Raw genomic sequence first — 26,314 nt, forward strand, 5'->3', positions numbered from 1 at the left:
TCTACTTCTGTGGATACACTCCAGGTAAAGAGTTGCATTTCAAGGACCTATCATCTTCTAATAAATGGTTATAGAATTAAGAGATTTTTATAATTCCCACAGACCATTTTAAAAACAGCTTTCAGTAATACTGTATTTTGGATTTTCTTCAAAGACCCAAAGGCCTCAACGAAAGAAGATTTTTTTTTTCAGCTGGAATATGTTTGTGCACTAATAAAACTATTTAGTAAACCACATTAAATAAAACTCTGTTTACCTTCATATGCATTTTGCCAGTACCACAGTGCATATTTTACTGCATTCAGAATAAACTGACATTAATTCACATTTCCCAATCTCAGCCTAAAAGTCTGGTGATTAGATAAGCCTTTGACCCAAAATATTTTTTCAACTAGGATTTTGTTTATTGCTGATCCTCCATTAATGCCTAACGTCATATAGATACAGTGTACAACCTGCACAGCAAATATACACAGCATGATATGCTAGAATTCCAGATCCTGAGACAAGGAAAGCATGAGATCAACAAAATCACGATGCTAGATATCAAAAAGGCAGATTTTATCCCACTTGTGGAGCTAATAGGCATGGTGTCATGAGAGGACAGATTGAAAAATAAAGATGTCCAGGAGGGCTGAGAGCTTCTAAAGGATACAGTATTGGAGGCCCAACAAGAAACATGGCATGACATTATGGAAGCACAAAAAGAATGGCAAGAGACCAATATGGCTGCACATAGAGCTTCTAAAATACCTCCAATGCAAAAGGAAAGCATACAGGCAATGAAACAGTGGTCAGGTCACCAAGGACACATACCAGGAAATAGCAAGTACCCACAGGGACAAAATCAGGAAGGCAGAGATAAAGAATGAGCAACACCTAGCAAAGGAGGTTAAGGACAACAAGAACAAGTTCTGTAAGTATGTTGGTCAGAAAAGAAGGACCAAGGAAACTGTGAGTCCTCTGTTAACAAGCCAGAGGGAGCTCCTAACTGAAGATACAAAGAAGTCAGAGCTACTCAACAACAACCTTGCCACAGTCTTCTCAAGAAAATTAAGCAGCCAGATACCTAATCGGGATTATCTGGATAAGGAAGGGTGCAAGCTGAGGGAGGAGATAACAAGAGAGCTTTTGTTGGGTCTAAATGAATTCAAGTCAGCAGGGCCAGATGAGCTTCCTCACAAAGGAGATCTCAGAGCGCTTGGCAAAGATATTCATGAAGTTGTGGGAGACGGGCCAGGTACCAAAGGACTGGACTATAGTGTTCCCCAGCTTGTTGTCAGCTGTGAACTTGCTTGGGGTGCAATCCATCCCATCTCCCAGATCATTAATGAAGATATTGAACAAAAGCAGCCACAGGACCAACCCTTGGGGCACTCCACTTCTTACAAGCTGCCAACTAGACCTCGAGCCATTGATCACTACCTGTTGAGCCTAACGATCTAGTCAGCTTTCTATCCACCTTACAGTCCATTCATCCAACTCATACTTCCTCAGCTTGCTTGCAAGAATGCTATGGGAGACATATCAAAAGCCTTGCTAAAGTCAAGGTATATCACATCCACTGCTTTCCCCATATCCACAGACCCAGTTCTCATCATAGAAGGAAATCAGGTTGATCAGGCATGACTTGCCCTTAGTGAATCCAGGCTGACTTTTCCTGATCACTTTCTCCTCCTCCAAGTGCTTAGAAATAGATTCCTTGGGGATCTGCTCCATGCTTTTCCTTACTGGTCTGTAATTCCCTGGATCTTCTTTCTTCCCATTCTTAAAGATGGGCACTATATTCACCCTTTTCCAATCATCTGGGAGCTCCCCCAGTCACCATGAGTTTTCCAAGATAATGGCCAGTGGCTCTGCAATCACATCAGCCAACTCCCTCAGCACCCTCAAAAGCATTGCCTCTGGCCCCACGGACCTGTACACACCCAGCTTTTCTAAATAGTCCCTAACCTGTTCTTTCACCACTGAGGGCTGCTCACCTTCTCCCCAAACTGTGTTGTGTGGTGCAGTAGTCTGGGAGCTGAACTCTCCTGTGAAGACCGAGGTAAAGAAGGCATTGAACGCTTTCCACCAAGTCTTTGTCAATCATATCAGTTTCTTGACTGTGCAAGGACTTCCAGTTCTTTCCAGGCTCCAAGCATTCATGTACAGACACCTGAGGTAACTAGTTGATTGCCCTACTTTCTCAGGAAGAATGAAGAGGTCACCCTTGTTGCCCTATCCCCCTTGTGCTTCCTCCAGGTTTCCTGTTTCCCCATTTACCTCAGGGCTTTGGTCTCCATCCTTCGGTGAACCTAGTTTAATACCCTCCTCACTAGGTTAGCGAGCTGGTCTGCGAAGATGCTCTTCCTTCTCTTCATCAGGTCAATCCCATCTCTTCCTAGCAATCCTTTTTGGAACAACATCCCATGGTTGAAGAAGCCAAATCCTTGCTGGCAACCCCACCTGTGCAGCCATGCATTGATCTGCAGGATGTGTCCACTCCTGCCAGGGCCCTTCCCCTTGACCAGAAGGATTGAGACGAACACCACCTGTGCCCCTGTCCCCTTCACCCTTCCACCCTGAGCCCTGTAGTCACTCTTCATCTATTCAGGGTCACCCCTGGCAGTACCATGGGTTCCCATGTGGATGAGCAGTATGGGGTAGTAGTCAGAGGGGTGGATGAGTCTCAGTAATCCTTCTACGACATCTCAGATCCAGGCTCCAGGCAAGCAGCAGACCTCCCAGGACAACAGCTCAGGCCAGCAGATAGATCCCTCCATCCCCTGTAGAAGGGAGTTTCCAACCACCACCACCCCTTGCTTCCTCTTTGTGACAGTGGTCTCAATCCTCCCCAACTTGAGGATTCCTGGCCTGGCCTCTTTCACCAATAGAATGTGCTCCTCCTTCTCCATTGCTAGCACTCCATATATCTTTTGCTTCCAGATATTACAAGTGTCCACCTTCCTGGGAGTCTATGCCCTCTTTCGTTTCTAGCACCACCTCTGCATTCCTTCCTCCACAGCACCAAATTAGGACCTGGGTAGAAGCCTAGATGGGGTGTGGTCCTGCCTGGACAGACATCGCACAAGTGGAAGCAAAGTAAGAGCAGTAAGTGGGTGGTCTGGGATTGCAAAGTACTCCAGCCTCTCTCTGGGTTTTCTATCTGCTGCCTCTCACATCCTGCCTCAGTTTCCAAGCAGACCTTCCCTAGCAAACTCCTCTGTAACTGGCCTGTTTGCTGTTTCTTGATCCAATTCAGAAGGATCTTAACAGATTGGGAAGTTGGGCTACAGCTAATAGGTGGTAGTTCAATGCAGACAAATGCAAGGTGCTACACCTCAGGAGGAATAATCAAAAACACAAATATAAAATGAATGACACCTGGCTGGATGGCAACAGTATGCAAAAGGATTTGGGAGTCTTGGTAGTCTTGGTAGATCACAGACTCAATGAGTTCATAATGTGAGGCAACAAATGGCCATTGTAGTTTTAGGATGCATCAACAGAAGATATGGGAGGTGCTAGTGCTTCTCTATTCAGCACTGGTTAGGCCTCATTTGGAGTACTGTGTGCTATTCTGGACTCCATATTTTAAAAAAGAAGTTAGAGAGGGTCCAGAGGCAGGCAACAAAGATGATAAAAGGCTTGGAAAGCAAGTCATATGAGGTGAGGCTGAAGGTTGAGGAAAAGGCACTTAAGAGGGGACATGATAGCAGTCTTCCAATACTTGAAAGGTTACCATAAAGAAGAGAGGAAGTACCTTTTCTCTCTTGTTGCAGAGAGGAGAATGCAGGCCAATGGCCTGAAGTTGCAGCAAAGTAAACTTAGACTGGATATCCAGAAAAAACACTTCTTCACTGTGAGAATAATGAGACAATGGAATAGACTGCCTTGGGAACTTATAAACTCTCCCTCACTGGAGGTTTTCGAAAAGAGGCTGGACAGCCACTGGCTAGGGAGTATCTAGGTGTAGCTATACCAATTTTCTACCATGGGAATTTCCCATGCTTCTGAGCGTTGCTGTTGCTCCCACGCTCCATCCCCTTCCCTTTTTTTCTGCTATATGTGTCAAGGGTTTTTTTTAGGCTCCTCAGAGGCACTATGTGATGGCTACAGCTAAGGCTGGGGACTTCAGCTGGGGTATGCCAATTTTCTTCTAGCAGCAAAGCCTGGCTAGATGTTCAGGGTCAGAACAATCACCATATTTGGGCTCAGAAAGGAATTATATCCCATGGTCAAACTGAAATGGATTGTGGGGGTTTTGCCTTCCCCTGGGGGTTGGGGAACATATATTGACAACTTTTTATAGAGGCAGGTTCCCCAGCTTTAACTGGGGCAGGTTAGGATATTAGGTCTATTTTGTGTCAGGGTTGAGGGTAGTCTGATATAGAGTTTAGATTACAGGTGTGTGGGATGGTTTGGATAGGGATGAGCCTGCCTCAGGCACAGAGTTGGACTACATGACCTCTGGAGGTCCCTTCCGGCCCTTCTTCACTATGAATCTAAGCCTCTATGACTCTAAGACTGAAAACATACAGTGGGAAGGAAACAGATATTTAACATTCAGTTAGGACACTTCTACCAAATGCCATACACAGATGAGCCCTTATGATAAATTCAGTGCATTAATTAGAGCATAGGGAGACAATATGTTGAACAGGAACAGGAGACACTCACACAGATACACAGGGCTTATTTTTAAAATCCATAAAATACTTCCCATGACAAATGTTCTGCTTTAATCTTTAGACTGAGTAAATGTGGAGACCTTAGTTGCAGACTATAGTTCAGGCCATAAGACAAAGATTTCTGTAGCGGACTCTTGATATCCAACTATAGGATCATCGCATAGGTTGTATGATGTCTTACATAGAGAAACATTTAATAGCCTCATCCATTTGTCCCATAAACTGTGACAACAGTATATTCTTCAACCAATTCCCTATTGCTTTTGTCCTATTCTGCCCATCTCTGATCCTTGCCAGCACCACTTTGGAATCCCTTCTGCTTCCAGTCTTAGGGTTTTGGGAATCCTGTGGTTGGGAGGGAGATGAGAAGAGGCAGGAAAAGGAAAACCCAAGGAGTTTATATGCGTTTTTCAGGGTGATAATGCCCAGAAGCCATTCCAAAGAAGAGTGGAAAGACGTGATCAATTGCCAAAGCTCAGAGAAGGAAATGACCATGTATGTTCACCCAAAAATGTTTTAGAAGAAAATTCCTGCTATGATAAGCAGGGGAGAAAAAAGAGCCAAGGCCTAAAGAAAGTAGACACAGTAGGCAGCAAAGTGCCAACTCCATAAAAGCAACATATATGACTAAATTAGTTAAACTCATCTGGTTTAACCCAGTGCGGGTGCCCTGTGACAAACTGGAAAACTGTCTTTTCATCATACTGCAGCTAACATGATTCACATCACTGGATGTGCCATGCTGGCTCTTGGAAAGTCAGTCTACTAGTTTAGCGTCAAAACATTTAATGCCTATCATCCAGAGACCTGCCAGATTAGACAGCCTGATCAGATGGCAAACCCAGATGTAGGGATGAAGCATGACTTATTAGTAGAGCGTGTTATCTCTGCCATACCCTCTTTGCCTGGAGATGGATAGCACCACAGACAAGTGCACAGATATCACAGACATAGGTACTATGCAAAAATGCAAGGTGCAGAAACAAAATCAGATTCAGGGATGGTACTTCATTAAGTTGGGAATCTGTGGACAGCATAGCCTGTTGCATAGGTTGAATGCCATAAGTGAATATCAAGGGGCACAGAATTTCAACTGTAGAAATGTTATGTACAATGTTCTTGTATCTTATTGAATTAAATTATTTTCTCATAATTTTCAACTAACTTGGCCACTAAATTTGCCGTGTTGCAATACACACAGCCTGGTCAATGCAATAAAGACTCAGCAGCAGAACAGCAATGTTAAAAAGCCTGCATAGGACATAAGTTTTACACTCACTTGGGTCCATTGACTCAGCTAGACCTATTCTCAGATTTCTACTAAAGTGAGGAGGAGGAAAATTAGGCCCCGGTATACTGTTGTGAATATACATATCAGCATAAGGAAATTATAGATCTAAACATATAAAAATGGTCATTGAATTAATTCCTAATGATCAGACCTTAACTGTAAATTTAGCCATATAATAGTCTGAGAAGGATAGAAAATTTCTGTTTGTCTATAAGTGCTAGCACCAATACTGAGGGCAATATACTATAAATTCTTTGCCAGAAACGATGTAAAATTCCATAATAAGGATTTTATGTAAAAGAGAAACCTTTATCTTTAATGAGCCAAGCTCATGAATAAAACTTTTTATTCTGTTATTTTTGTATAATGAAATGGTCCACTGCTGAAAACCTGAATCATGCCAACAATAACAAAATAATTTTGTATGTAGTTACAAGAAAAAAGGCAAAATATAATAGCCACCATACTTAAACTATTATTCATTTCCTAAACATTATAACCTAGGGTATGTTTATGAAAGCTGTCATATTTATCTTTCATTCTGTGTAAAAGCTTTTGATGTTTCACCCCTGCTATGGAATAACCAAAAGTAACTAAAGCACAGCCCTTATAAGTGCAAAATAGAACATATGAAATGCTACAAGTGCAAAGTGTGACCATAACTGTAAATTTATTATAAATCTTTAAAAATAGCATAATTCACTTCATTCTGGCTTAGCAAAGTGTGGCAGAGGAAAAAGATTGCCGATACTAAAACAAATGGGCCTGAACTATTAAGGCCTAAAGCTTCTCGGTTTGTTTAGCATTTAAATAACAATATTACAAGAATACTGTAGACAAATACTTGACGTAGAGATAAAAGTACTGGAATGGACCTTGAACCTGAACCAAAATTTTTTACTAAATATATCAAAAGATCAGATAAAAATCAGCATAACACTCCTAAGAAAATTCTATGAGGTTGGCATTACCTTGGATTACTGGAGTGGTACATCTAAGTCTGAGCCCAACACTCTTAAATGGAATAACTTGGGTTATTTCCAAGTTTTCTGCCGATTTTTCTCAAGGTAACAGAAGCGGCATGGATTTGTGCATTGCAGAGACATAGTTTTGTTTTGCTAGTTTACACCTAAATATTTCTTATATATTTTCAGTATAAAAAAACCTCTTTTAATCTATCTGCAGCCCAGACTGAACTAGTATGGGCCAAATCCTATACCATTTTCACACCCAAATGAGCCCTTTTGATATATAAAGTTGTCAAAGATGTTTAATATTCAAGCTGCAATTGGACAAAAATTCAGTTCATTAATATCTGAAAAAGTTATTCGTAATTGTCTCTGTAAAACACTGGTGGTACCTGTCAGTGATCGCCTTCTACTTTTTGTTGATTCACAGTCTACGGTGCATGCTGTAAATTTAGACCAAGGTGTGAATGTGCAGTCATCTTTGCAGGGAACCAAACACTCCTGTACAAGGGGAGGCATAGGTCCTATCCACTGCAGGCACTCAGTGACATCTGCAGAATGGTTATTCTCTGAGAGGCATGTAACAGCTGAAAAGTAATAAATAAATATAATAAATGCAACAAAAATAAAACTTTATATATGTATTCTTATCTACTTCATGATAACATTCTTATGAAACACCTACCCGTACTACATTTATAAATGTAGGTTTTGCTCCTCTGAGATGATGGTACAAAGATGATCTCTTTTTAGGCATTACTCATACAGCATTCAAAGACATACTAACTAGGCACTTCACAACATGGACAAATCCTGCTTCAAAGAGCTTATAATTGAAATTACATTGTAAATTCAATGTTCTTAACAAGTCATTTTTTTACACTCTAAGGAAATATTGCAGCACCATCCACAGGGTACTGCAACTCCATAAGTCATAAAAGAAATATGATATAGGTCATAATGTGGCTTTGCTTCACCAAACAGAATACAACTCTGGCTGTGAGGAACAGCCTCTGAATTGGCAAAGTAGTAGACAAGAGCTTGCAAGCTGAGCTAGACAAGTAAGAGATGATTTGGTTCAACAGCAAAACTGAAAAAATAGGGAAAAGTTCAATTTAGAAGATTTGTGGCAAAATAATACAAACAAACAAAAATCTATTTTGTGCAGACCCAAAACATTTTATTCCCTCCAGATTATTTACTCACAGGTTTAACTTGCTTCCTTGAAACGTAGGGAAATTTTTAAAATAGGAAGTCACGTCCAAATGAAAAGCCAAAAAAACGTTATTTAGAAAGTGTCAATAGAAAATGTTTTTGCATTTTTCTAATGGAACCTTTTCTTTTGAAAAACGTCAAAATGAACTATTTGATTTTTTTTTTAATTACCTGTTCTTTCAAGTTCCTATAAACACCATTTGACACTATGGAAACAAACTGACAAGTAGTTTTGGTGTCCCTGTGTCAGAGTGCTCTCTAGGGAGTGTGCGCTCGGGACCACCATGGTCTGAGAGATTCCTCCAAAGCCACGCCAGGCACAGCTTCCAAACCAAGTCGGGAGCCCAGGCTCCTTCCCTCTCTGAGGCCCTGGCCCTTCAGTCTCTCAACCTTTCCTGGTTCTCCAGGGGCCTGACTCAAGGACCTAGCATCTAATTCCACTCCAGAGAGAGGGACTTCAGCCATGTACAGAGAGCTCTCGAGTAGAAACCATGAGTGTAGAGGCATTCACAAGGTTTCTCACAGAACAAAAATGGCAACAAAAAAAAAACTCATGAAGAAAAATAACCTAACTCTGACCTGGTACAGTTTGCTCCTGGTAGAGTTTCTCCTGGTAGAATGAACGCTTGTATACTTCCCCACACTAGGGAAAGGCCCCAGTCTAGAGAAGGCACGCGGCACCTGCTCCCAGCCTTGCCATACACCAGGAGGGAAGAGGAGGAGCAGCTTCCTGCTGTGCTCTGTCCACTCCCCAAACTGGAGTCCCTGGTCTGGTGAGTAGGTGGGGGTGTTCCCCTCTGCTTCCTCTGCTCTATCCCATATGACCAGGAGTAAAGAAGAGCACCTGCTCACTGCTTTCTGCCTACTCCCCAGATTAAGGTCCCCAGGCTGGGAATGGACAGGGGGCTTTGCCTTGTTGCTCCCTTTGTCTTCCAGACCAGCCTGGGACAGGTGGGCAGCAGCCAGCACTGCTCCCTGCCACTTCCCCAGATCCAGCACTTCCCAGCTTGGGAAAGGGGCGGGGGGCTTTTCTCAGTGCTCCCTCTGCTCCACTTCTGGAGACTGGGAGACTAGAGGAGGCTGCTCCCTACCTTTTCCCCAGACCTTGGTCAGGGTAAGGTGCAGGGAGTCTTTTCCCACCACTCCACCCTCTTCCTCACCACCACCACCCAATCCCACCCCCAACGACCAAAACAAGTTGAGCAGCCACTGGTCCCTGTGTCTTCCCCAGATTGGGATCACCAGTCTCAGGAAGCTGTGGAGAGCAGGGTAGAGGGGGAGGCTGAACACCTGCATGCTCCCTCTCTGGAAAGATTTCTACCAGTGGAAATTTGTCAGAAATTTGTAGAAATGAATGCCTGTTAACAGCCTTTGCCTCTTGCTGGGGAGAGTGAGTGCTTCCTAAGGGTCCAAGCAGCAAAGCAGACAGTCTCTTTAAATAAAGATATTTACTGGGGAAAAGGCAACTCAGCCAAAGGTCGTCTGCCCCCTCCAAAGGGTAAAACCATTCCAGCCCACACAGCCCAGAGCACCCTCAAAGGTTGTCCCCTTTGGTCTTTCTACCCCCTGAGCCCCAGAGCAACCCTGCTGGTCTTTGACTTTCCAGATTTTCCCACAAGGAGATGGCAACCCTTAGTTCATACTCCCTTCTCCATTTGTATGCTTATCTGCCCTGCTAGACTCCCAGGTATGGGCCATCTTACGTTTGTTGATATGTCAAAAAAGATATTTGAGGCCCGGGAGGCTATAATTCCATCTTGGCTGCAGCCCTGACACCTAGCTGGGAATCTATTAACCCTTCTTCTCCCTGCATGCCAGCATCATAAGCTAACTGAATTATATAACATAACATGACCTATTCAACATAACATGAACAGAACACAAAAAATATTACAATAAAACTCCATAGTCCATCACACCCTAACACTCCATTTTTCCGGAAATTTACTATTCTTCACCTACCACCTTGCACTGGAACCTATCAGAAGAATCATAAAACAGTTACAGCCTGTACTCAACAAAGATCAGAACTTGAGAGAAATATTCTCAGTCCCTCCACTCCTGGCTTTCAAACAATCCCTCAACCTTGCACAACTCACCACCAGAAGCAAACTCCCCACTGCTCAACAGACATCATATGGGACACAGCCTTACCTCGCATTAGATTACTTAGATGTCACCACATCTCCACCGCTATTAACACACCCACAAAACACTCATCAGCATCCATAGATCCCACACATGTTTTTTACAAAATATATCTGATCCAATGCACCAAGTGCCCTCATGGCAACTATGCACCAGAATGAACTCACACAGAAAAAATATAAAGGACAGAGACACACAAACATCAGTAGGAGCACATTTTTCATGAGGTCAGGGTCCCTTTCTGACCTATCATTGTGCTTTACCAAACACCTTTAAAAGGTAAGTGTTGGAATGAAAAATCATAAGGGGGCTAGACATTGAGAACCAAGGACTGAACACTGAAACTGATTTATGACACATTATAATGGACCTGATTTCTGAATTTCTTCCTACACACACAAGGTATTAATTACCCCCTCCCTTTTGATAGCTAATCAGCTGCTTTTCTTCTGCTCTCTACCCCTGAGAATTTCCCTCCCCTCTCCATTTTCACAGCTCTACTCCTGGCTCTTTACATGCCCTGAGCTTGTATGCTTCCCTCCTCAGACCAGATGAAGAAGCTTGCATTCATAAGCTTATCTAACTTTATTTCAACCATGCAGTTGGTACAGTAGAAGATATCATCCCCCCACAAAAATCCCTGCCTTTTGCGTAATTCCTGGACCACTGTGGCTACAACATCACTAACACCATAAAAATGATTTACTTGACTGTACCTACACCTATTTAAAAATGATACATTTGCATTACACCAGATATACTCATTCAAGATGGTACGCCCATGCAGATTCCATTTTCAGTGTTCAGTTACACTGTGAGCACAGTAAAGAAATCAACTGGGAACGATGTATGTCCTCTTGATCCCGCCCAAGGACGTAAGACTGTAATGATCCATTTAGTATTATAGAAGTCCAAATAGGAAGGAGCACAATTCATAGAATTCAGAGACAGAACACCTTTGACAAGCCATGGTTACTGTAAAGGAAATGGCTAAAACCACAGCTAATAGCTTTGAGCATCACACACTTCATGATTGACCAGTAGCTCACCTTGTAGGGAGCAGGGAGCTAAAAGTCCTACCTAAACGATGGTTGCAGAACAGCCCAGGCAACATGAGCAAAAAATGTACAGGTCAGTGCTAGAAAACAATGAAGAGTAATGTATAAGCAAAGCTAAAAGTAGCTAATAAGTAGTTATCCTAAAAATTTAAACAAGGACTGTGTTTAAGCATTCTACTAAGCCTAAACTTTAGTAGAATAAGATTTAATCTCAGATGTGGAAGCTAATTTGTTTGCATCATCAAAGACCCTAATGCAACCTGGGATCTATTTCCAAGGCCTATGAGAAAGAAACAGCTTACCTTCTGGACACATGTCCAAAGCCACAAATAGCCAGGGTGATTTACAAAATAACTTCAACGTATGCAGTAAATAAGGTAATAGTCCATCTCAAATGTTCAGGGTACAGGGCTGAAGTAGAACTATATCTACAAGTGTAAATGCATTAGCTAATTAGCTGTTAGCTGAAGTAGACATGCATACAGAAGCATAAGTGTTGAGGTGAACATCTGAAACTACTTTTTGTGTAAATTTTGAGTAAGGTTTTAAGGTTTATGCCCATATGAAAACTAGTATATGGAGAAACAATCTAAATCTCACACACAATCTGTTTTAAAGTAATTTCTACCATGTATAGTAATATTTATCAGTATTTCTTGATACCAAATATAAAAAACACAATCACTCTGGTTCAAAGGGAGGCTGTCAGAGAGGTAGGAATGACGCTTAGGTCCCATGTGCGGGGAACCTCTCAACAGAACTTTTAGAAGCTTGTGTGTGCTTGGGTGTGAAAATATTGTGTGATTTTTTAAAAGGTAAGTGATGGGTGATATTCTGAGTGAAATTTCACTGAACCTAGATCATTTTAAAGACAACCAAGAGTCCAGAACATCAAAATGTAAGTTTCCAATGGACAAAGCTGTTACTGAGTAGTCAACGTGGGGGAAAAAATAATCGATCTATTATACAATAATCCACAAAAATCGGAATACCCTTAAAACCCGAACAGCTTTTCTTTACACCGATCAACCAACCATGATCCAGTGGAGATGGTACTGGTGAAGATTACCTTGGTACAAAGGGCACATGATTCTATTAAACTATGTCTGAAAGGATTGGTGGCATGATAGACGGTTGAACCAGTTTATTTGGGAGGACCAAGAACCGTTACTGATGTAGCCAAGTGAAAGCTATAAGTATCTAGCCAAATTTTGTCTTATCTCACCTTCTGAAGGATTCGGAGGATTTGAGGAAATTGTGGGAACACACACAGTAAATGACTACTTCATCTAAACAGGAAAGAATCCAGTGCATGACCTGGACTTGCGTCTCTTAGAGCAAAATTAAGACAAGACTAAAACAAAACTAAGATTTATACAAACAATGCTGCATGCTTGAAAAGTATGAATTAGCTTCATACCCTTTGGAGTTTAAAATCACCATGTTCTCCTCTAAGTTGCCAGACTGTAAGACTGATACACTTATGAATATGCCACTACCCGACTACTTCCCTTTGCTTGATCTCCAACATTCTTGAGGGCAATTGCTAAGGACAATCTTCGAGCATCTTCAACATATTTCTGTTGTGTACTATGCATGTGGCAGTGGGTAGATGATGCATGACTGGGAATGGTCCAGCTTGGACTCATTTCTGATAAGGTCACACCTTCTTTGTAAGCTGATCTAACATGTGATTATAGTACATCTATTAGAATGATCTGTGTGGCTGTTCTTTACAGGAGAGATGAGAATAATTTGTACATCTTTTCCAACACATGAAAGTAATTATAGGAGAATCCAAAAATGATCCAAAAAATCCCTCTCTCTTTTGAGAGACATTACCTATCAGATTCTTGCTGGGAGGTAGAAAATGAGGGCACCATGACAAACCTTTTCTGTAACCTTCTACTAGAGAACTGTAAGGAACGGTCGCTTGTAAGTTAATACTGTGCTTTGGATTAAAATTGACTTTGTCTACTCCTGAAAAGATTTGATGTGAAGTCTGGAATATGTTGTTACAAAACTGTATTATGCCATGTCCCCCAGTAACCAAAGAGGGATGTTAATACTACAGCCACAGAAGTGACTAACTACAGTGTAGTGCTGAGATACTCAAGCTAGCACCGAACTATTCAGACAAGTAGGGCACTCTGTTCTGCAGTGGCCTGACTGCCACTAATATCCAAGATAAGAAGTTTAAAGTTGCTTTGGGAATCTGTATCTTATACTACAGTCACTTTCCTCGAACACAACTCAGGCTTACCTCATACAATTATAGAGTTGACCTTGAAGACTAATGTGATACATTTCATGGTACAAAAATTGCTATGAAGAAGATAAGCTCTGGCTTCTGTCAGTCAAGGATTGTTTCTATGAATGCTGTCAATCAAACAGTGAGAACAGAAACTTGTCGTTAAGGCTAAGTACAGACATTCAAAAAGCAGAAACCTGAATTGATTCAATCTTTGCAGGTTAGACTAACCTGCATAGATTGAACTGATTTGCAAGTGAATAGACATGCACTTTTGAATCCAGAAATACAGGCACATGCTGCAGTGACTCAGGCCAGAAGCCAGGGAGAGGTGCTGGAGTGAGCCCTCCCTTCCCTTCCACAGTAGCCAGGTTAGGAGGAAGCTGAGCTGAAGGCGGGGATGTAGCCAGGCCCCACAGGTCTGATTATGATTGGTGAGGGGTTTAAACCTTGACCCTGGCCTTCAGAGACCCCAGCTGGGTTGTGCATGGAGGGGGAGAGGAGAAACAGCCCTTGCCAGGCTTTTGGGGGTGGGGTGGAAGGAGCCTGGCCAGACCCTGGTCAGATGCCAGATGAGTATGCCCCCCTAAAGTAAAGGGGGCAGGAAAAGGGTTTATTTCCCCCTCCATCCCCCCTCCTCCTAAGACCCAGACTTGGGTCTGCCTGGCCAGGGCGCAGTAGCCCCTGTCTGGCATTTTCCCCTCAAGGGGCAGGGGGCATGTCCAGCCCCATCGGCAGTCTGAAGTGAACTGGCAGAGGGAGGGGGGTTTAATCCCCCTTCCTCCCCTGTCCCACTGGCATGGACCCCAACCAGGGTCTGCCTGGCCAGGGCGGAGAAGCCCCTGTCAGGGTTCCCCCCCTTGCTGTTTCATGGCAAAAGGGGCAGGGAAGGGGTTTATTCACCCCTCCATCCCCTCTCCCCCCTGAGGGACCCCAGCCAGTGTGTCTGGCCAGGTACAAGCGGCAGAGGTGGCATCCAGGGCTGGCAGACCCCAGCTGCAGTCCCCCAGTTGGAGAAGGGATGGAGGGAGGACTAAACCCCCTCCCAACCTCCTTCATCGTGATAGCTGCATCTGGCCATGCCCCCACCCTGCCACTGGAGCAGGGGCAGGGGGGTCATGACAGGCTGCTGCACCCCAGCCTGGCATCCATGCCAGTGGGATAGGGGAGGGAGAAGGAGATTAAATCCCCCTCCCCGTGTTCACTTCAGGTTGCCCACAGGGCTGACCATGCCCCCCCACAACTCAAGTGACAGTGGAGGTAGGAATGCCTGACAGAGGCTGCTCTGTCTTGGCCAGGCAGACCCCGGCTGGGGTCCCCAGGAGAGAGGGAGGAATAAGCCCCCTCCCTACTCCTTTCACCGCAGGGAGGGGTCTGGGACAGAAGTTCCATAAACTGGTTTGACCTCAAGCAGTTAAGTCTGAGACTACACTTAACCAGGTTTATCTCGAACCAGTTTCAGCCATTTTGAAACTGGTTTACATCCACTGCACTTTTGTTCTGTTACAGGTTTAAACCGATTTCTGATTGCTTAAACCGGTTTATGTGTAACTTCTGTCCCTAGCCTAAACTATTTTAATCTTGTGTACATCATGCACATAAACACCAACACTGGGACCCATTTGGACAAATACTAGAAGAAAAATGATTAATGTCAACAATATCTGTATTGGCTAAACTATGCAATCAACCATCTGCACAACTCAGATTAATTCAAGGATGTTGCAGAAACACAGGTAGGAAAGAATTTGGTCCATATGGCTCAGCTCTTTGAAAACTATTTTTAGCTGTTAAATCTGCAAGAACTCACAGGGCATATTGTCTTAACTCTTGTAATTCAGCAGACAGTATGCTCTCCAACAGAATCAGTTTTCAGCACAACCTTTGCAGATAGAGAGAAGCACAAGGGTTAAAGATTTCTTCCTCTTTTATTCCAAGTGCAACACTAGGACAGTGTAGATACAGTGTGATACAATACAATTTATATTACACTGGTAGTGAAGATTTTTTTTCCAGTTTATTTACTTCATAACTAACTTAGTTTCATGGCATTTGATTACAGTGTGAGAACTACAGCAATTACAACTTTTTTTGCACACTGATGTTTCTGCATGAAGTACAGTTCTTTCATTTTACATTAGGTGTGCTTGTTATCAAAGATGGAAGAAGACAAATATAAATTCTTCAGTGTGTTTTTCCCTCTAGCATCCTTGTCTCATCCTTCTATCTCCAATCACCAAGAAATGGAAATTTCCACAATTGGTCACTATGTACAATGCTCATGAGAAATGCACAGATTCAGGTACAAACGAGCGTGTTAGAGACAGTGGCAACTGCACTAAAGACAATACACACACAAAAACCAACTGTGTGCCTTCGCTCACATGCATGCCCTTTAATATGAAAAGTAATGAAGAATCCAGGGTAAACATAATACAGTCAGAGCCTAAAATTTGTATTTATTTTCTGCATGAAATACTTCTATGATTTGTACCTCTGACCCATTGGGTACTGCAGACAGTACAGGAAGAGTTAAAAAAAATCAATATGTGAACTGCCCCGTCAGATCTGGAGGAAATGGAAAACTTGGGTGCCAAATCCAGTCCCAGTTCTGCAAAGAATAGAAAACTCTCTTTGGCTCCACAGAATGATCAGTCTGTAGGGTCTGCCAGTCTCTTGCGTGGGTTTTCCATGCTGGGGAACAATCTGGATCCCCTGATCTTAAAATCCTTAACAGTTATGATGATAACTCGTAATTCTGAGCCTAGAAATATCTCTTAGGCAAGTCCTGACGTGCATATTGATTTAAAAATCATTAGGTATGTGGGTACCAATCCCCTTCAGATAGTTTTGTGCCATCTAGGAACACTGGTATAGTCTGTTAACAATAAATTCAGTCATGACTAAATGAGATGTGTGGGTAACTTCCCCTATGCCTGAACCGAGGATAGATATGTTTTCATGTAACGATGTAACTTGGAAATGGGGTCCAAGGGTGGCTTAATGCTTAAGTCTGAACTCTTTAAAATAAAAGATAAAAAGGCCCACAAAAGCCAAGCTCCATAAACTCATAGGGATTCTTCTGCCAGAACTGAGGATTTCAGAGACTGATGATCTGAGCCCTCGGGTATTAATTTAAAGTCATGTAAGATAATTCATACAAAAAGAAAGATAAAGGTAATTGCTCCTGTGAAAATATTGTGCCTAAGAGTTCAAAGCAGGCACACTGTTCTGAGTTTCCAGTCACAGACAGTGACCCAATTTTATCCCTAATGCAAAGCCACTGCCAGCAGCAGAGTTGTACCAGGTGTTGAGGTGGCCCAGTATTCCTAGCCAATTCATTTGAATGGCAGAAGTTTTTAAAAGCTTATTGTACAGCTACTTTTCTCTGTACCGTTATTGTAAATGAAAAACTAAAAAAGGAGTTTCTAAAAATGTTGATCTGTTCTATTTAGGAAAGTAATGTTAATAATACAGTATTCTGAATCTAAAATGATAAGAACTTGTGGACAACTGACCACAACCAGTTAAGTTACTAAAATATGGAAACATCCAGTTTACCTTGCGGTTAAAGAGCAGCAGTCACTTTCAGAACATCGAGGTTCAACTCCCAGCTCTATTACAGACTTCGTATAGGATCTTAGCAAAATCCATTAGGGCTAAAGCTAATAATGGATTTGGACAGAAATACAACAATAGAGTTTTAGGTGCCTGGTCTCAAAGTGGAATCCAGAATTCTGTCCCAGAAACTGTGACTCCTAATATAACATATAGAGAAAATCAAAGGCCTTAAAATGGGATCTGAGAGAGTCAGCACACTGCGTAGTGAGCCTCTGAAGTCAGCATGGTTTTCACAGACATTAGGATTGGAAGGGATCTCAGACGATCATACAGTCCAGCCCCCTGCCCCAGGGGCAGAAAGTCAGCTAGGGTCAAAGGATCCCAGAAACACAGATGTCCAAATGTTTCTTTAAAAAAGTCCAGAGTAGGTGCTTGCACCACCTGTGGAGGCAGTCTATTCTAGGCCTTGGGTGCTCAGACAGTAAAGAAGTTTTTCCTTGTGTCCAGCCTGAAATGGTCTTGGAGGAGTTTGTGACCGTTGCTCCTTGTCTTCCCTTGGGGCACTCTGGTGAACAGACGTTCCCACAGATCCTGAAGTACACCCCTTATTTACTTATAGGCAGCCACCAGGTCCCCCCTGAGCCTGCGCTTTTCCAGGCTGAAGAGTCCCATAGCCTCTCATCATGAGGCCTGTTCTCTTGCCCTCTGATCATACACGTGGCTCTCCTCTGGACCCTCTCAAGCTTTTCCACATCCTTTTTAAATTGAGGAGTCCAGAATTGGATGCAGTATTCCAGCTGCAGCCTCACGGAGCTGCTTAAAGCTCCCATATACTTGGCTGTCCCTACTGGTTGAGTCATAGGCCAATGTCCAGACATGCAGAGGCATGTACTTGCAATGACACAAACTACCGCAGCACATGCCTTTGCATGTGCGCTTCATTCTGGGACAAATAGTCTCACAATGGGCAAGCTGGTCTTGCCTAGCTCCTCCCAGCTATTCAGCCAGGGAGAGCTGGAGGCTGGGGTCAGCACCAGTGCTGGACCCAGCAGTCTTACCTGGTGGCCTGGAGCAGCAGGGGCACAGGTTGGGTAGCACGGAGGCCTGGCCAGCAACCAGAGAATTGCTCTGGATGGCCTGGCCTGTGTGCACTCATGCATACTTGTTCTGAATCCTGGTAGTAAATTTTGGCAACATGCTGCAAATTTGCAGTGCGGGGCATGTTTTAATATTTACTGCATGTGGTTTGTGGCAACACAAAGAGGTTTGAGGTGCCACAAACTGCAGGCCCTTGCTTGTCTGGGCATGGCCATTAAGCCCATCTTTCAGATGCCTCACGGTACTGCAGACAGATGCTAGCACGATCTAACTCAGGGCTCAGGAAAGGAGCCCAGCTGGGATGCCACCCACCCCTGGTGCCATCTAGCATAGGGGTTGCAAAAGCAGCCCAGCTGGACTGCCTCACTGCCTCCTATCAGATCTTGCACTGGGGATGGGAAGTCAGCTCAGCCCAACTAATGGTCAAAACGTTTTGACTTTTGTTTTGTTTCAAGACTATTTCGAGGGCTTTTGTTTTGTTCCAATTTTTCTGTTTCAACCTTGAAATTGCTTGAAACAGTGTCAAAATGAAACAGCTGGCAAAATTTCACACAGCTCTACTGCCTGGTGCAGCATGCTGCTCTGCCTCCCCACTAGACTGAGCTCCATGCTCCTGTAATTTCAGGATCTTTTTTTCAATTTTCACCAAGTGGCTGGGATTCGCCTTTGAAATCTGGGACTGTCCCAGGTTAACCAGCATATATGGTCATCCTATTTACACCAAGCCTTTTTGTATTTCACAGCTTAACAAATCCCCACTCAGTCTTCTCTTTTCCAGACAAAATAAACCTAGTTCTTCCAAATTTTCCTCATATAACATATTTTCTAGAACTCTAAACATTTTTGTTATTCTCCACTGAGTACTTTCCAATTTGTTCAGGTCTTTCTTGAAGTGCAATACCTAAAGCTAGGCACAATATTCCAGATGAAGGCCCACTGGTGCTGAACAGAGTGAAAGAATCATTTCTTATGACTTCCAGTGTCATACAGCACTCCTGTGAATGCATCCAATATGCTATTAGCTTATTTTCCTTTTAACAGCAATAGCACACTGTTGATTTATATTCAGTTTTGGTCCTCTCTAACCCCATCCTTTTTTGTAGTACTGCAGTCTAGCTAGTTGTTCCCCATTTTGTATTTGTGCATTTGATTGTTCTATCCTAAGTGCAGAGCCTTGCACTTGCCCTAATTGAATTGCATTTGTTCTTTTTCAATTGTTGTTCCAATTGAATAAGATTATTTTAAATAATCAAATATGAATAATCATATTAAATAACTGCAGCTTGTGCCTTCAAAGCATTTTCCATTAAAGGATTTAAAGAGCTTCAATAACAATTACATTTCATGTAAGATTATTAAGATTATTAAGCACATTTTATATACAAGTTAACGGAAGCAAAAAGAGCTTGCACCATGACTAAAGTAATCAACTCATGGTCAGAGTTGATCCCAGGGAGACCCTGTCCAGACACTAGACAACTGCTCATTAAGAAGGAGCTCTTCTTTCAAGAGAGAACACAGCCTGGTCCCAAGAGTTTAGATAAGACAAGCTCTCTGGTTTCACATAAATACATATACTGTACCAGAGAGCTGTAAAAGACAAAATGATTCAACTCAGTTTTTATCATGTATTAATTTTAAAGGCTCACTCTGTCATTTTATAGAGATTCCTAATGAACTCACACTGTAGAGCGAAGTTGCTGTTGCTGTTGTTGTTATTCCCAGCACCAAACCTAGTTCACAGTGCACCAGACAAAAAGCAGGGAAATAGCTTTCTTGTAACAGCCATGTAAAATTAAGTCACAGTAAAGTCACAGGAGTTTTGATTTTTAAGTACAATATTTTATGGAAATGAGGGGAGAAGAAAACAAATTATTATATTTTCTTTCTCAGGAGAAATCTGTTTTTAAAAGATCATGCATAAAGCTAGTAGTTGCTAAAATGTTCTAAACTCAAGTGACAGTCAATCAGCATATTAATAGCTGCCTCTAAATTGCTGATCCTTGCCTTTGACTTTCAGTCTTTTTTGACCCTTACCATCTCTTAACACTGGCAGTCAGACATACTGAGAGATTCTCATTCTCAATTATGAAAGCAAGGGGACAGAGGTCACTTTCCTGTATGATAAGGTACAGTAATTGCCCTTAGCTGGGAAGGTTAAACAACTAATAGACTTTGATGCCCAGGGTCTATACAGTCTCATTATTTTCACCAAGGACACCAAAGACTACTTACAGAAAGTTGCCTTTGACATACTATCCATCTGAAGTATGGCTGAGTGTATGTAAATATTCTCTTAAGGATTTCAAAGCATACCAGTGTCTACAGAAGAACAATATGCTATACAGTAAGGGTACCATATGGCAACATTTGCAATTTCATACTCAAATGTCATACAACAATATTTACTACTGTATAACAGTATGCCACAATAATGAATATTAATTAATGTATTTGTGACACAACTGTTTTCAAAACATTTTAAAAACAACACTCAATGCCCCTATCAGTTTGCAGTCTAACACCCTGATCCCATAAACCTGTGTTTATGATTTATCTGCTGAGTAGGTTTATTCATATACTAAAAGTAAAAAAAAAAAATGCACAAGTATATGATAGATCTGGTAGAGAACCTGGAGCAGAAAACTTTATCATACAGTAATACTGAAGAAAAGAAGGGAGATGTAAAATAAATAACAATGCATATCATATTACATTGCACATAAAACCAAGTAATAATGTTTTCTAGAGAGACTGAGGTAGCAACAGGAGGGGAACTTTTGTAACACAATGGAAAGCTGGGTGAAAATAGTAGGCTCCAAACAATGAGACAGATGGCTCTTGGAGAATAGGAAGAGTGATGTCAGGCAGAAGAAGTAGAATGGGAAAAGCATGGAGACAAAGAGATGAACAGAAGAATATAAAGTGATTGAATCCACGGTAGATGACTGAGAAATATACCAGAGAGAAGCAAAAGGAAGAATAAAGGAATGTTGAGCCAAAGCAAAGGAAAAGTATAGGAAACGGTAAGAGAAGGAGGTCAAAAATTAAAGTTTGTAATGTATGTTATATTGGGTGCATCTACACTTGCAATTAATGTGATGTGACAAATTCTGGTGCAGTTCGAGTCAGAGAAAACTGCTCCCAGGAACAGCATCTCCTGGGACCACAGCACTTTGAGCTGGGGGGAAGCAGCCCCAGCCAGCAGAGGGTCTAGGGGGGTCAACCCAGGCTCCAGGTGGTGGCATTCCCAACAATGCTATCTTATGGTGGAGGCAATTAATTTACTGTGCCCTAATATGTGTAGCATGTGTAGATTGTGACATTCTGCTGCAGAGCTAATTAGTCGACTCTGCAGTAAAGCACACGTGTAGATGGACCCACTGTAAATCTAAGACCTTAAAAGTTAGACCAAAGACAAAATAGTCTAAATAGCAAAAACTGGAGATTTTAGCAATTTGGAACAGAATGGAGGAAGATTGTAACCAAAAAATCAGAGAGGATGTGGTGACACAAGATAATTAAAACATAGATAACAGGGTATACATTTTGATTCTTTTCCTCACTTCAAACACCTTGATCATGGAAATAAAACTGGTCAGTAGATTTACAGGTTGAAGACAAAGTGACTGTGTTCTATCTGAGGAGAGTAGGAGAAGGAAGTTGGAGAAGGGTAGGAAAGTGTCCGTGTAATGAGAATGTTTTTGAGTGTTTTAATATTACCTCAAAAAGCAAATCTTGACCCAGGTTCATTGTCCCAGAAATCTGTATATGTCAAAGGTCAATAAGCAGATACTATATTGGCAGGCGCAGATGAGTAGCTGTTGACACTCACACTACCTGGCTTCTCTATTTTGTAACTGCAAAATGAGATGTTTTCTCTCAATATTTGGTTTAAAACATCTCCAATAACATCCACAAAACCTCTTGCCCAGTCTAGTTTAAATATAGTTTTCTGATTTCCAAATAATCAGAGCAGATCATTCATTTTCAGTCAATATTTTATTTGCTAACATCTTTAAAAGTCAGTCACTGCGTGTCATATCACAAATACATGACTACTTCTTTAATTTTATTTGAATTATCTTCAAAAGCATGAATTGATTGTACTTGAGCTTCTAAAGCTTTGTTTTCAGCATATCTGACATAGGCAAAGATATGATTTGTACTAGACACATACGTATATGTGATTTTTGGGCTCAACAGCATGGATCACTAAAATAAATTTAACAATAAAACAGTAATTGCTTGTTTGGGCACTTTCATTGAGTCATAAGTACTAGGCCTGTGCAAAACAGCAAGTATTTGCTTTGGATTCAGATTCGGCCAATTTGGAGGGACAGTGATTCAATTCAGTGATTGGAATTACTATCCCGAGTTGATTCAGTTGATTTGGATTTAGAGATTCCACACCGATTCAAAGATTTGGCGACAGACTATAGTGGGGAATCACTAAAATACCTATGCCTTTATAATTTTTTTTGCAGACTCAGATGAAAACAGCAGGGATCATAGCCTTCTGAGGGCATGAAGCCTGCCAAGTTTCAAGGAGATCAGTGCAGGGGTTTCGGTGAAGGCACACCTTAAGTTTCTGAAAGCAAATAAAAAAAGCAAATAGGTGCGGAGTGAGGAAGGTGGCATTCACTCTGTCTGCATGTGAAGCTTGGAGAACGCCAGCAGCGGAAGATTCACCTTCAGGAACACCACCTGCTCCACCAAACCAGCATCCAAGGAGGTGTGGTGGGGTGTCACAACATCCTCAGGAATGCTGAACACCCTCTCGCTTGGAACACTGGTTGGCGGATAGGACAGGTGCTCCCAGGCAACTGTGGCCAGATCCTGCCACACCTGGCTGTGAATTGCCCAATAGGCCAAGGAGAAGCAGTGCAGCAGCTCCATGTCCTCAGTGAGATAGGTAGCCACTGAGGCCTCCATGCTACCTGCCTGATGGTGGGGTCTAGTGCCTCTGGACCCCAACACTGGGCCAACGGCATGGCCTCACATTGGCAGCGACTGTGGTGGAGGAGATTGGCTTGTGGTTGGAGTGCTGGAATGGGAAAGTGGATCCCTTTCTTCCATGTCCCCCCACCTCTGCCCTTTAACCTCCCTGACTCTGTTCACCAGCACCTCTGTCCAGTGATTGAAGGTTTTGCTGCTGCAGATGTTCCACTTCACCGTTGGGTCGCACATGCCCACCAGCACATGGACCGTACTGGAGCACAACAGATCCAGCCATTTTTTGATGCCCCCCTTCAGCTGTTTCACCAGTGCCTGCACCTCTAGTGAAAATGGCTTGCCCCAGTCTGGAACACTGATCCCCTGGAACTTCTCCATTTCGTTCTCAAGCTCCTTCACTACAGGGTTCACCTGGCTAAGGAGGGCATTGCCAATGCTGAGGCTCTTGGTGGCCTTGAGGAACAGCTTGAGAACCACCAAGATCTGGGAGATGGTATCCCACTCCATTTTAAAGGGGCCTCTGATCTCAGTCTCCCCAAACAAGGCCATCTCACATGGGTGGCCTTCTGTTGCTTGACCGGCCTTTCCAGATATGTATCAGATATGCAAAGTTTCACCGAGTCTCCACATCCTGCATGATTTTGTGCTGCAGGATGCTCAGCTCTCCCTGTTTTCCCACAGCATCTTGTCCCCCTTGATGCTCTGATGGAAGTACCTGCCACCTTCCTACATTTCAGAATAAGCTGGCTGGTAATGACGGTGTGCTGTCACCAGGAGCCGTGTTCCCTTCCAAGCTGTCCTTGACTATGAGGTGGAACCTGTGTGCCACACAGCAGGTGCCAATAAACTTGGCATCACGCACCGCCTTGACCATACTGGCCCTGTTGTCAGTGACCATGAACCCATGGGTGAGCTCGCTCTGCTCAATAAGCCACCCCTGCACCATGCAGTTCATGGTCACCATGATCTCCCTTGCCATGTGGGACTCATCCATCACCTCCGCTTGAAGGAGAGCCCACTGACACCCTGACTGATTGCACCAGTGCCCTATGAGAGAGAGGCAGGCATGATCTCAACCCCGGCTGCTCCAAATGTCCAAGGTGAAGTGCAAGGCTACCTGCAGCCCTGCCTTGCGCAGCTCCTCCCTCAAGTACTCCCTGTATGCCTCATACAGGGAAGGCACCACCATCCTGCTAAAGGTGGTGTATGCGGGCACTTAGTAGTATTGGGCCACAAGCACTTGAACCCTTGACGCTCAGCAAAGGAGAAGAGCTGGCCATCCAGAGCAAGCATCTCTCTCCAATGCTCTGGGTGACCTTGCTCACCTTCAGAACACATCCTTCTTTGTCTCCGACTTTCCTCAACTGGTTCAGGGTGGCCTGCCTTTGCTTCTTGGTGACGGGTGCTTTGGAGTGAGAGGTGGACTTCTTTTTGGGCATGTTCCCACTGGTGCCAGGCTGAGCAGGAGCAAGGGCAAGTGGGTGCTGCCTCCTGAGATGTAGCAGCATTGCCATGGTGGCAAAGTGTTTCATGCCCTTGCCCCAGCTGATCTGTCTTCCAGTGCTGGTAGGTAGCATACCTGGAATCATGTGCCACCTCAAAATGATCCCACGCTACACTACCCACCCACTTCTGGATTGAGGGTGGGGATCCTGCCTTTCCCCCTCCTCTTCAGGCAGAGGCACAACAACAGGAGGAGCTGAGCCATCTGCCCCCACAACCTCCTCCAAAGTGCTTCCCAGAGAATGAGACCTGCCTTTGGGGAGCTTTTAGGGGTGTGGAGCACAAACCCAGATTCCCCCACCTTTCCCAGAATTTCCCTCTGCTTCCAGATCCTCCTCTTCCTCTGGCCCTTGAAGGCTGAGGCTGGTAACTGAAATTGGGGTGAAGAATGTCATGCTGCTGCTGGTTGGTGGTGTTAGTGGTAGTGGTGCAGGTACAGGCACTGCTACCACCTCCTTGTTCCCACTAGAAACAGAAGAGTCATTGCTGCCAGGAAAGAGGGTGTGTCTATGTTTGGGGTGGGGGAAACTTGCAACTCTCCCAGCTCTCCCTTTCCTGCTAGAAGCCCTGGCATCTGTCTTTCCAGCACACTTCATAATGTTTGGTGTGCTGCAAAATGAGTGCGCGTGTAATTTATGCTGTGCTTTCTTGCACAGTGATGACACAGAGTCAGGGAAAACACAGATTTCTTTTTGTGGAGGAAAAGAATCAAGACAGACTAACAAGAACAAATAAGAGGATTTGGGGGGAAGAATAAGTTGAAATGAATGGATAGGGATAACAATAGGGATTGTAGGCAAGGGTAAGTAGGAAGGGATTGTATACAATTTACAAGAAGAGAGACTAGCTAGCAAAATACTACCTAGCAAGCCAGAGCCTTTCAGACACTGCTGCTCCAAAAGACACAGCTCACAAAAGGCACGGATCACTTCAGACACAGCTTTATATGTTGTTTCTATGTCCCTCCCCCAGAGCACTGTGATTGGAAGGGAACTCAGGGAAAGATCACAGTCACTGGCCAGCTACAGATATCAGTATCAGAGCAGTCATTCCCCCCCTCTCAGCCTTTTCCATATACGGAAGATCATCCCATCCCCCTCCCTCTTCTCAGCTTCTGTTTTCTGCAAGCCTTCCAAAACTCTGAATCACTCCAAATTGATTCAGCGGCATCTACTTCAATGGGTCTCCCAATTCAATTTGGATTTGGAGATTTGGCCGCTGAACCAGGCTGAATCTCCTCCAAATCGAAATCGGCTACTGAAGCTTCGCACAGCCCTAATAAGTACCATATATGAAGCAGCATGACTGCAGGAACCAAATTAGAGGTTTACTTTTAGAAACATGCAAGTCATTTTTGCCTATTGTAAACATGTTTCCTAGTTAAATCAATAGTGCCCTTCAGGGTAAAAACATTGTTAAATTCCACAGATGCCTCCAATAAACATAATTCTCTTTAGTATAACTCCAGTGAAGTTGCTTAATAAAACTATCTCCCTCAATGGATTTAAACTAGAAATAACATAGGCCCATGTGGGTTTTCTCTTCAATAAGAGAAAATGTCCCCATAATCCTCAGTTCTGTTCTTAAACTTC

General features: G+C 43.2%; 1 protein-coding gene across 2 annotated transcripts in view; it reads right to left on the reverse strand.

Annotated features, from left to right (window-relative positions):
- THSD7B (thrombospondin type 1 domain containing 7B) overlaps window positions 1-26,314 on the reverse strand; it is a 678,955-nt gene that overhangs the window by 215,438 nt on the left and 437,203 nt on the right. For both annotated transcript variants that reach the window (XM_090045842.1, XM_090045843.1), the window contains exon 13: window positions 7,325-7,519. In XM_090045842.1, the coding sequence (XP_089901968.1) occupies window positions 7,325-7,519 (195 nt within the window). The remainder of the gene's footprint in view (window positions 1-7,324; window positions 7,520-26,314) is intronic.

The sequence above is a fragment of the Crocodylus siamensis genome, chromosome 4 (assembly GCF_052110815.1).
Source record: "Crocodylus siamensis isolate JL-2025a chromosome 4, ASM5211081v1, whole genome shotgun sequence".
Lineage (NCBI taxonomy): Eukaryota > Metazoa > Chordata > Crocodylia > Crocodylidae > Crocodylus > Crocodylus siamensis.